Source organism: Catharus ustulatus, chromosome 30 (assembly GCF_009819885.2).
Source record: "Catharus ustulatus isolate bCatUst1 chromosome 30, bCatUst1.pri.v2, whole genome shotgun sequence".
NCBI classification, from domain to species: Eukaryota; Metazoa; Chordata; class Aves; order Passeriformes; family Turdidae; genus Catharus; species Catharus ustulatus.
This window is the reverse complement of record NC_046250.1, coordinates 3,419,647-3,431,204: the sequence shown is the minus strand read 5'-3', so window position 1 is coordinate 3,431,204 and position 11,558 is coordinate 3,419,647. Positions and strand designations below refer to the sequence as shown.

Sequence of the window (11,558 nt, the reverse complement as noted above, 5' to 3'; positions counted from 1 at the left end):
AGGGGGGTGTGAGGGATTTTTTGGGGGTGTAAAGGATGTTTTGGGGGTTCAGGGAATGCTCTGGGGGTGCAGGGGATGTTTTGGGGTTGCACAGGATGGGGTGTAAGGGATTTTTTAGGGGTACAGGGAATGTTTTGGGGGTTCAGGGGATGCTGTGGGGTTCAGGGGATGTTTTGGGGTGTGCAGGGGAGGGGGTGTGAGGGATTTTTTGGGGGTGTAAAGGATTTTTTGGGGGTTCAGGGGATGTTTTGGGGTTGCAGAGGATGGGGTGTAAGGGATTTTTTTGGGGTGTAAAGGATTTTTTGGGGGTGTAAAGGATGATTTTGGGGTTCAGAGGATGTTTTTGGGGTGCAGGGGATGTTTTGGGGTTACAGGGGATGGGACGTGAGGGTTTTTTTTGGGGTGTAAAGGATGTTTTGGGGGTGTAAAGGATGTTTTGGGGGTTCAGGAGATGCTATGGGGTGCAGGTGATGTTTTGGGGTTGCAGAGGATCCGTGTAAGGGATTTTTTGGGGGTGTAAAGGATTTTTTGGGGGTTCAGGGGATGTTTTGGTGTTCAGGGAATGCTCTGGGGGTTCAGGTGATGATTTGGGGTTACAGAGGATGGGGTATCAGGGATTTTTTGGGGGGTGTAAAGGATGTTTTTGGGGTGCAGGGAATGCTCTGGGAGTGCAGGGGATGTTTTGGGGTTACAGGGGATGGGATGTGAGGGTTCTTTTTGGGGTGTAAAGGATGTTTTTGAGGTTCAGGGGATGTTTTTGAGGTGCAGAGGATGGGGTGTAAGGGATTTTTTGGGGGTGTAAAGGATGTTTTTGGGGTTTCAGGAGATGTTTTGGGGGTTCAGGAAATGCTCTGGGGGTTCAGGGGATGCTCTGGGGTGCAGAGGATGTTTTGGGGTTGCAGAGGATGGGGTGCAGGGGATTTTTTGAGGGTGTAAAGGATGTTTTTGGGGGTTCAGGGCATGTTTTGGGGATGCAGAGGATCAGTGTAAGGGATGTTTTGAGGGTGTAAAGGATTTTTTAGGGGGTGTAAAGGATGTTTTGGGGGCGCAGGGGATGCTGTGGTGTTCAGGGAATGCTGTGGGGTTGCAGAGAATATTTTTGGGGTGCAGAGGATGTTTTGGGGTTGCAGAGGATGGGGTGTGAGGGAATTTTTGGGCTTTCAGGGGATGTTTTGGAGGTTCAGGGGATGTTTTTTGGGGGTGCAGGAAATGCACTGGGGGTGCAGGGGATGTTTTTGAGGTGCAGAGAATGGGGTGTAAGGGATTTTTTGGGGGTGTAAAGGATATTTTGTGGGTTCAGGGGATGCTCTGGGGCTGTGGAACCCCCTGAGGACATCCCAGAACTCTCCTCACCCCCCATCCCCATTCCCAGACCCCTTTTGGGACCCCACAGGCAGAACCAGACTTTGGGATTGCGGCTGGGGGGAGCCCAGGGGAGCCCCCAAAATCCTCGGGGAGCCCCGAGGGCGGCGAGGATCCCAGCGGTGCCGGGAGAAGGTGGGATTTGGGTGTAATTACAGCAAATTGGGAAAGAGGGGATGACACAAGGCTGGAGTGAGGAAATGGGCAGGAAATCCCGGTTTTCCCACTTTTCCTGGGCTGTTCCCGCCGAGCTCCGAGTGCTGGAGGAGGATCCAGAAATCCCAGAAATGCAGCGGGGACCCCAAAAAGGAGAGTCCCAAAAAGGGAAAGGGAGTGGGGAGCTTGGGAGGGGAAAAACCGAGCCTAAAGGGATCTAAAGCTGGGCTTGGTGGGAACTCGGGAGGGAAAAAACCGAATCCAAAGGGATCTAAAGCTGGGCTTAGTGGGAACTCGGGGGGGAAAAACCCAAAGGGATCCAAAGCTGGGCTCAGTGAGACCTTGGGAGGGAAAATCCAAACCCAAAGGGATCCAAAGCTGAGCTCAGTGGGATCTGGGAAGGGAAAATCCCAAACCCAAAAGGATCCAAAGCTGGGCTCAGTGGGATCTGGGAACGGAAAATCCCAAAGGGATCCAAAGCTGGGCTCAGCAGCACCTTGGGAGGGAAAATCCCAAATTGAGAGATCCAAAGCTGGGCTCAGTGGGACCTGGGGAGGGAAAAACCCAAAACCAAAGGGATCCAAAGCTGAGCTCAGTGGGATCTCGGGAAGGAAAATCCCAAAAGGATCCAAAGCTGGGCTCAGTGGGACCTCAGGAGGGAAAAAACCCAAAGGGATCGATCCAAAGTTGGGCTCAGGGCTCAGCAGCACCTCGAGAGGGGACAAATCCAAACCCAAAGGGATCCAAAATTGGGCTCAGTGGGACCTGGGGAGGAAAAAACCGAACCCAAAGAGATCCAAAGCTGGGCTCAGTGGGACCTCAGGAGGGAAAAAACCGAACCTAGAGAGATCCAAAGCTGGGAGGGAAAAAACCCAAAGGGATCCAAAGCTGGGCTTAGCAGGACCTCGGGAGGGACAAAACCCAAACGGAGAGATCCAAAGCTGGGCTCAGTGGGACCTTGGGAAGGAAAATCCCAAACCCAAAGGGATCCAAAGCTGGGCTCAGTGAGACCTGGGGAGGGACAAACCCAAACCTAAAGAGACCCAAAGCTGGGCTCAGCAGCACCTTGGGAGGGAAAATCCCAAATTGAGAGACCCAAGCTGGGCTCAGTGGGACCTCGGGAGGGAAAAACCGAATCCCAAAAGGATCCAAAGCTGGGCTTAGTGGGATCTGGGGAGGAAAAATCCCAAACTGAGAGATCCAAAGCTCGGCTCAGTGAGACATCAGGAGGGAAAAAACCCAAAGGGACCCAAGCTGGGCTCAGCAGCACCTCGGGAGGGGAAACCCAAACCCAAAGCGATCTGGGGAAGGCGATAAGAGGGGACGGGGACAGGTCCTGCCGGGCTGGCACCGCGGCTCAGCCACAGCCACCCCCCGCTCCCGGCTGGGCCGGATTTCACAACGGGAATGACTATTTATTGTTCCTTCCTTGGAAATAAATACACGGGCATTACGGGGAGAGGCGTGGCGTGCTAATTGGAGGCAGGAAATGTGTCAGGATGGGGGGGAAAGGGGAGCTGGGGCTGCCCGGATCTTGGGAATGTGCCCTGGGAGCGCTGGGGACTCGGTTCCTGTCCCTGCTGTGACACCGAGGGCAATTCCTGCCCGGTGAGACACCGGGATGAGTCCCTGGAGCATCTGGAATGTTCTGGAGGTGACAGGGACAGCCCAGCCCACGCTGGGACAGCTCCTGGGGGGACACAGCGATGGGAGAACCAAATGGGATCACCAAAAAATCCCAAATCAGCTCTGGAAGGGCTCCAGGGATGCACAGAGACACCAGAAACCCCAAACAGAGACACCAAAAATCCCAAACCCAGCTCTGGAAAGGATTCAGGGATACACAGCGACACCAAAAATTCCAAATCCAGCTTTGGAAGGGCTCCGGGGATGTACAGAGACACCAAAAATCCCAAACAGAGACACCAAAAATCCCAAACAGAGACACCAAAAATCCCAAATCAGCTCTGGAAAGGCTCCAGGGATGCACAGAGACACCAAAAATCCCAAACAGAGACACCAAAAATCCCAGAGACACCAAATATCCCAAACAGAGACACCAAAAATCCCAAATCCACCTCTGGAAATGTTCCAGGGATGCACAGAGACACCAAAAATCCCAAATAGAGACACCAAAAAATCCCAAACAGAGACACCAAAAATCCCAGACCCAGCTCTGGAAAGGCTCCAGGGATGCACAGGGACACCAAAAATAGCAAACAGAGACACCAAAAGTCCCAAACAGAGACACCAAAAATCCCAAACAGACACCAAAAATCCCAGACCCAGCTCTGGAAAGGCTCCAGGGATGCACAGAAACACCAAAAATCCCAAACAGAGACACCAGAAATCCCAAACAGAGACACCAAAAATCCCAAATCCACCTTTGGAAGGGCTCCAGGGATGCACAGGGACACCAAAAATCCCAAACAGAGACCCCAAAAATCCCAAACCCAGGTCTGGAAGGGATCCAGGGATGTACAGAGACACCAAAAATCCCAAACCCAGCTCTGGAAAGGCTCCAGGGATGCAGAGAGACACCAAAAATCCCAAACAGAGACACCAAAAATCCCCAACCCAGCTCTGGAAATGTTCCAGGGATGCACAGGGACACCAAAAATCCCAAACAGAGACACCAAAAATCCCAAACCCAGGTCTGGAAGGGATCCAGGGATGTACAGAGACACCAAAAATCCCAAATCCAGGTCTAGAAAGGCCCCAGGGATGCACAGAAACGCCAAAAATCCCAAACAGAGACACCAAAAATCCCAAACAGAGACACCAAAAATCCCAAACTCATATCTGGAAAGGCTCCAGGGATGCACAGAAACACCAAAAATCCCCAAACCCAGGTCTGGAAAGGCTCCAGGGATACCAAAAATCCCAAACAGAGACCCCAAACCCCCCAAACAGAGACCCCAGACCCTTCCCAGGGGGGGCTCCCTGACCCTCCCGGGGGTCCCAGCGCTGGGATCGGAGCTGGGATGGGCCGGGACTGTTCGGGGCTGCTCCGAGCACACGCCCTGGATGCCTCGTAAAACCCAGAGCCTGGACGGGGTTGTGACATCGTCCAGGGGAGCAGCGCGATGAAAGCGCCGTGATTCAGGCTGAGCTGTTCGCCTGCAGGCTGCGGGAGCGATTCCCACCCAGAACAGGTTTGCTTCCTCCCGACCGAGATCGGCAAGGGGCCGGGCAGGAGCTGACGCGATTTTTTCCGGGATGGCAGCTCCGGGTGTCACGGATCTGCTGCTGCTTTGCATGCCGAGATGTGCCCTCCCCGATAAGGATTCATCTCATCTCGGCATCGCATCGCTGCGGGAGGCACCAGGCCTGCAATTTGTGGGGTTAATTAATGAGGGACGGGAATTGGCGAGCTCCAGAGCGATGGGAAGAGGCTCGAACGTCCCTGAGGTGGGCGAGAGGTGGGCAGGGTTCTCACAGTGCCCCAAAATCGTATCAGCCCCTTTTACACTGCAGAATGAGGGGTTCTGGCTCAAATAAATGATTTTGTGTCCTCCAAATTCATATCAGTCCCTTCTACCCTGCAGAATGAGGGGTTTGGGCTCAAATAAATGATTTTGTTTTCCCCAAAGTCATATCAGCCCCTTCCACCCTGCACAACGAGGGGTTTTGGTTCAAATAAAGGATTTTGTGTCCTCCAAACTCGTATCAGCCCCTTCCACCCTAAAGAAAGAGGGGTTCTGTCTCAAATAAAGGATTTTCTTTGCCCCAAACCCATGTCAGGCCCTTCCACCCTGCAGAACGGGGGGTTTGGGCCTAAATAAAAGATTTTCTTTGCCCCAAACCTGTGTCAGTCCCTTTTACCCTCCACAACGAGGGGTTCTGTCTCAAATAAAGGATTTTCTTTGCCCCAAACCCATGTCAGGCCCTTCCACCCTGCAGAACGGGGGGTTTGGGTTTAAATAAATGATTTTTCTTTGCCCCAAACTCATATCAGCCCCTTTTACCCTGCAGAACAAGGGATTCTGGCTCAAATAAAGGATTTTCTTTCCCCCAAACTCATATCAGCCCCTTCCACCCTGCAGAATGAGGGGTTTGGGTTTAAATAAATGATTTTTGTTTCCCCCAAACTCATATCAGCCCCTTCCACCCTGCAGAACGAGGGGTTTGGGCCTAAATAAAAGATTTTCTTTGCCCCAAACCTGTGTCAGTCCCTTTTACCCTGCAGAACGAGTATTTTTGGCTCAAATAAAAGATTTTGATTCCTCCAAACTCATATCAGCCCCTTCCACCCTGCAGAAAGAGTGATTTTGGCCTAAATCAAGGATTTTCTTTGCCCCAAACTCATATCAACCTCTTCCACCCTGTAGAACGAGGGGTTCTGACTCAAATAAATGATTTTGTTTTCCCCAAACTCGTGTCAGCCCCTTCCACCCTGCACAACGAGTGATTTCAGCTCAAATAAATGATTTCCTTTTCCTCCGGTGCCTGGATGAAGCCGGGAGGATTGGATAGGTTTGCACAGCCCTGGATCAGGTGGGAATTCCCTTCCCTCACCCTTTTGGGCCGTTCCCATCACCCCAAACCCCGCAGCCAAGGAGCCGGAGCCGCTGCGGGTCCCTGCTCGCTCCGACCCGTCCCGGTGTCGCAATCCCGGGGAACCATTCCCCAGGTAAATCCCGGCCTGGGAACGCCCTGGGAACGTCAGGAAGGGGTGGGAGCCTCCTTAAAAACCCGGCTGGGCCGGCGGGATGGGTGCGAGGTGAGGCAGAGAGCGGCGACATCGGCTTGAGGCCACCGAGGCGACAGAAGGGACACAGCGGGACCCCCGGCAGGATGCAGGTGGGAATTCCCGAATTCCCGGGGGGTTCCCGTTCTCCTGGGATGGAGATTTGGCCGGGAGGAGCCCTGGGGTGTGCGGCTGAAGGTTGGGAGCTGGAAATTCCTGGAATCCTTCGGTGGGAGCGGCCGGGGTCACCGGGAGCGAACCGGGAGCGAACCGGGACCGAACCGGGACCGGGATCGGCGACATCCCGGGGACACTGAGGGATGCAGGGGGGGTCTTGGGCTTCTGGAAAAGGGGGGGATTTACCCACGGGGGTCCCCGCTCCGGGCATTGGTGGCCAGGGCGAGGAAGGAGAAGGAGAGGGGAAAAAAGCGAGGGGACAGCGGGGGCACAGCGTGGGGACAGCGAGGGGACAGCGAGGGGACAACGAGGGGACAGCGGTGGTGACACGGAGCCCCATCCTGCCCGTCCCACCCTGCTGGGGGTCACCCCAGTGTCCCCGTGTCCCCGTGTGCCACCCGAGTGTGCCCGTGTCCCACTGTGTCACCCCAGTGTCCCCGTGTGCCACCCGAGTGTCCCCGTGTGCCACCCCAGTGTCCCCGTGTGCCACCCGAGTGTCCCCGTGCCCCCGGCTGGCCCCGGGGCTGTGCCGTGAGTCAGCGGCGGAGCAGCAGAGCCCCGAGCAGGGGCTGGCAGGGGACAGCTGGGGACAGGTGACAGCGACGTGGGGACGGGTGACAGCGACGTGGGGCTGGGTGACAGCGATGTGGGGACAGGTGACAGCGGTGTGGGGACAGGTGACAGCGATGTGGGGACAGGTGACAGCGATGTGGGGCAGGTGACAGCGGTGTGGGGACAGGTGACAGCGGTGTGGGGACAGGTGACAGCGATGTGGGGAGTGCAGGGGTCCCTCGGGTGCCTCTGCCCCCGTTCCTGGTTCGGTTCCTGGGCTGGGCTCAAAGCTGGGCCTGGCCAGGGCTGGGATGGCTCCAAAGCCACCCTGGTGCCACAATGTGGAGAGTGGGGACAGTCCCCAGCGCTGGTGTGACAGAGTGACCCCAGGCCATGGCACTGCTTGGGAGGACACAGGGCCGGTGTCACCTCCCCAGCGCGACATCCCCGGCCTGGGGCTGGGCTGGGCAGGATCAGGGTGGGGACAGGGGACAGGAGCCAAGCTGTGGCACGGGACAGGTCCTGCCTGCTCCAAGACACCCTCTGGCGACATCCCCAGAGCGGGGACAGGGCTGGGCCACCCCATGGCCGCTCCGTGTCACCACCGCTGTCCCCTGGGCTGGACTGAACCGGTGTGGCACCAGAGGGACGAGCTGGGGCCACCAACAGGAGCAGGAAAGAGCCAAGGGCGGCCAAGGTGACGCAGTTCCCGTGCCCTCGGCACCGGGATGTGACCGGCACCGGGCTGGGCTGGGGAAGGATTTCCTGGCTGGGGACAGCAGGGACAGAAGGGACAGAAGGGACACAAGGCACAGGAGGGACAGAAGGTACAGAAGGCACAGGAGGGACAGGAGGGACAGGAGGGACAGGAGGTACAGAAGGGACAAGAGGGACAGGAGGGACAGGAGGGACAGGAGGGACAGAAGGGACAGAAGGCACAGGAGGGACACAAGGCACAGGAGGAGGCAGGACGGGACAGAAGGGACAGGAGGGACAGGAGGGACAGGAGCAGGCAGGACAGGACACAAGGCACAGGAGGGACAGGAGGGACACAAGGCACAGGAGGGACAGGAGCAGGCAGGACGGCATAAGAGGGACAGGAGGGACAGAAGGGACACAAGGCACAGGAGGGACAGGAGAGACAGGAGGGACAGAAGGGACAGGAGGGACACAAGGCACAGGAGCAGGCAGGACGGCACAGGAGGTACAGAAGGCACAGGAGGGACAGGAGGGACAGGAGGGACAGGAGCAGGCAGGACGGGACAGGAGGGACAGGAGCAGGCACACAAGGCACAGGAGGGACAGGAGGGACACAAGGCACAGGAGGGACAGGAGGGACAGGAGGGACAGGAGGGACAGAAGGGACAGAAGGCACACAGGCACAGGAGGGACACAAGGCACAGGAGGGACAGGAGGGACAGGAGGGACAGGAGGGACAGAAGGGACACAAGGCACAGGAGGAGGCAGGACGGGACAGGAGGTACAGAAGGCATAGGAGGGACAGGAGGGACACAAGGAGCAGGCAGGACGGGACACAAGGCACAGGAGGGACAGGAGCAGGCACAGAAGGCACAGAAGACACAGGAGGGACACAAGGAGCAGGCAGGACGGGACAGAAAGGACAGGAGGGACACAAGGCACAGAAGGGACAGAAGGCTCAGGAGGGACAGGAGGTACAGAAGGCACAGGAGGGACAGGAGGTACAGAAGGCACAGGAGGGACAGGAGCAGGCACAGAAAGGACAGGAGGGACAGGAGCAGACAGGACGGGACAGAAGGCACAGGAGGGACACAAGGCACAGAAGGCACAGGAGGGACAGGAGGGACAGGAGCAGGCAGGACGGGGCAGGAGGGACAGGAGGGACACAAGGAGCAGACAGGACGGGACAGAAAGGACAGGAGTGACACAAGGAGCAGGCAGGACGGGACAGAAAGGACAGGAGTGACACAAGGAGCAGGCAGGACGGGACAGGAGGGACAGAAAGGACAGGAGGGACACAAGGAGCAGGCAGGACGGGACAGGAGGGACAGAAAGGACAGGAGGGACAGGAGGGACACAAGGCACAGGAGTGACACAAGGAGCAGGCAGGACGGGACAGAAAGGACAGGAGGCACAGGAGTGACACAAGGAGCAGACAGGACGGCAGCCGGGGCTGAGGGGAGCTCGGCAGGCCGGGACCTGCCCCGCCGGGCTGTTCCCGCAGCCGTGAAGCAACAGGAGGGCAGGCAGGTAATTCCTGCCCCATTCCTGCCTAATGAGCGCTGGGAACGGCAGCGGAGGGGAGGGGAGGCCCTGGCGCTGCTCAGCCCCGGCGCTGCTCAGCCCCGTCATTGTCACCCGGCCCACGCGCGGGGGTGGCGGCCCCGGGGGCGCGGGTGGCACCGGGGAGTTCCGCGGTGGCGCAGGTGGCCACCAGGAATTTTTATTATTTATTTTTTTTTTTCGGTGGGAGTGACTCTGTAGGAGATGAGAACCCCCTACCATGAGGTGTTGGCTTTTCCACGGGTTTTTTTTATTTTGGTGGGGTTGTTTGCTTTTTTTTTTTTTTTTTTTTTGGGGTAGGAGTGATTCTGTAGGAGATGAGAACCCCCCTACCATGGAGTGTTGGCTTTTCCACGGGGATTTTTTTTTTGGTGGGGTTGTTTGCTTTTTATTTTTTTTATTTTGTGGTGGCTCCAGGGAGGGTCTCACCTGATCCCCATCCCCTCAGGCCACCATGGGCGAGTGCACGGACCTGGAATGGGCCGTGCAGGTGCTGGTGAACAACTTTGACAAATACTCGAGCCGCTGCTGCTGCTGCAAGAACCCGCGGCGCATCAGCAAGAAGGATTTTCGCAAGATGCTCAGCCGAGAGCTCAACCACATGCTGACGGTGAGTCCGGCTTAGGGGAGGGGAGGGAGGGGAGGGTCTCGCTTTTTTCCCCACCCCCAGCTCAACCCTGTCCCCGCAGGACACCGGGAACCGCCGCGCCGCCGACAAACTCATCTGCGACCTGGACGAGAACAAGGACGGGCGCATCAGCTTCGAGGAGTACTGGACCTTGATAGGCGGCATCGCCAGCCCCATCGCGCAGATCATCCGCCAGCAGGAGCAGAGCGTCAAGCACACCAAATAAACACCGCAGCATCGCCCCCAGACCCGCCCCGCTCCTCCGAGCCCCCCCCGAGCCCCCCCAAGCAGCAGGATGGGGGGTGGGATGTGGGGTGGCCCCCTCGGGGGGTTCCCCGCGCTGTGTGTGTGTCCCCTGTCCCCTCGGGGCTCCCCCCGCAATCCGGGGGTGTCCTGGGGGCACTCCCCGTGGTTATTTATTGCAGCAATAAAAATTGGGAGGAGCAGCGGGCGCCGCTCGGGTTTTGCCTTCGCGAGGGGCTGGGGGAGGTGGGGAGGGGTCCGGGGCTGTGCCCGTCCTGGTGTCCCCTCCCTGGTGGCAGTGGCAGGGCCACTCCCGGAGCCACCGCCACTCCCGGAGCCGCCGCCAGGCGTCAGCGCGCACCGCTGGGGGGGGTGGCCACCGCCGCTTTTGTCACTTTTGTCACCCCCATGGGTGACAAACCCCTCGGGGGGTTCCCCACTCCCTGCCCGGCATCACCCTAACCCACCCCCCCGCCGGGATGGCTACCCCCGGGAACGGGAACGGGAATGGAATGGGAACGGGAATGGAATGGGAACGGGATGGGAATGGGAACGGGAATGGGAATGGGAATGGGATGGGAACGGGAATGGGAACGGGAACGGGAATGGGAACGGGAACAGGATGGGAACGGGATGGGAACGGGAATGGGAATGGGAATGGGATGGGGACGGGAATGGAAACGGGAACGGAACAGGAACGGGAACGGGATGGGAACGGGAAGGGGAATGGGAATGGGGACGGGAACGGGCATGGGAATGGGAACGGGAACGGGAATGGGAACGGGAACGGGAACGGGAATGGGATGGGAATGGGAACGGGAATGGGAACGGGAATGGGAATGGGAATGGGAATGGGAACGGGAACGGGATGGGAACGGGGACGGGATGGGAATGGAATGGGGACGGGAATGGGAACGGGAATGGGAAAGGGAACGGGAAGGGGACCGGGAACGGGAATGGGAATGGGAAGGGGAAGGGGCTCGGCCCGGGAGCCGCGAGAGCCCCCAGACCGGGGAACCGGGGCCCCCCTGCAGCCCCCCAGGCTGGGGGAGCATCGCGGGGGTCCTGAGCCCCCCCAAAGCACACCCATGAGAAACGGGGGGGTCCCGGTGGGAGCGGGAGGGTCCCGGGGGGGTCTCGTGGGAGCGGGGGGGTCCCGGTAGGAGCGGGGGTGTCCCGGTGGGAGCGGGGGGGTCAGGACGGTCCCTTGGGAGCGGGGGTGTCCCGGGATTGTCCCGGTGGGAGCAAGGGGGTCCCGGTGAGAACAGGGGCGTCCCGGTAGGAGTGGGGGGGTCCCGGGGGGTCCCGTGGGAACGGGGGGGTCCCGGTGGCAATGGGGGGGTCCCGTAGGAGCGCGGGTGTCCCGGGATTGTCCCCGTGGGAGCGGGCGGGGCCGCGCTGAGTCACGGCCGAGGAATCCCCGCGGGGCGCGGCCCGGGCGTGGCTCAGCCCGGGGGGTGCGGGGCGAGCTGGGCTGGGCTGGGCTGG

General features: G+C 58.7%; 1 protein-coding gene across 4 annotated transcripts; it reads left to right on the top strand.

The window, feature by feature from the left end:
* The first annotated feature begins 4,891 nt into the window (after nt 1-4,891).
* On the top strand, nt 4,892-10,168 carry S100A16 (S100 calcium binding protein A16). 4 transcript variants are annotated; one of them, XM_033082914.1, is made up of 3 exons: nt 4,892-4,929; nt 9,648-9,809; nt 9,889-10,168. In XM_033082914.1, the coding sequence occupies exons 1-3, from the start codon at nt 4,903-4,905 to the stop codon at nt 10,051-10,053; spliced, it is 354 nt and encodes a 117-aa protein (XP_032938805.1). In that variant the 5' UTR covers nt 4,892-4,902; the 3' UTR covers nt 10,054-10,168. The 4 variants fall into 4 exon arrangements, with proteins under 4 accessions (XP_032938805.1, XP_032938807.1, XP_032938806.1 ...); XM_033082916.1 differs by lacking the exon at nt 4,892-4,929 and adding an exon at nt 7,556-7,634; XM_033082915.1 differs by lacking the exon at nt 4,892-4,929 and adding an exon at nt 8,376-8,417 and having other exon boundaries at nt 9,889-10,167.
* The last annotated feature ends 1,390 nt before the right edge of the window (nt 10,169-11,558 follow it).

What these genes read in the sequence shown, in the direction of transcription:
- S100A16 (XM_033082914.1), top strand. Translation starts at nt 4,903, where the DNA reads ATGGGAAGAGGCTCGAACGTCCCTGAG. An exon ending in GAGGCTCGAACGTCCCTGAG is followed by an intron (nt 4,930 to 9,647) that starts GTGGGCGAGAGG and finishes CCATCCCCTCAG; the next exon opens with GCCACCATGGGCGAGTGCAC. An exon ending in AGCTCAACCACATGCTGACG is followed by an intron (nt 9,810 to 9,888) that starts GTGAGTCCGGCT and finishes CTGTCCCCGCAG; the next exon opens with GACACCGGGAACCGCCGCGC.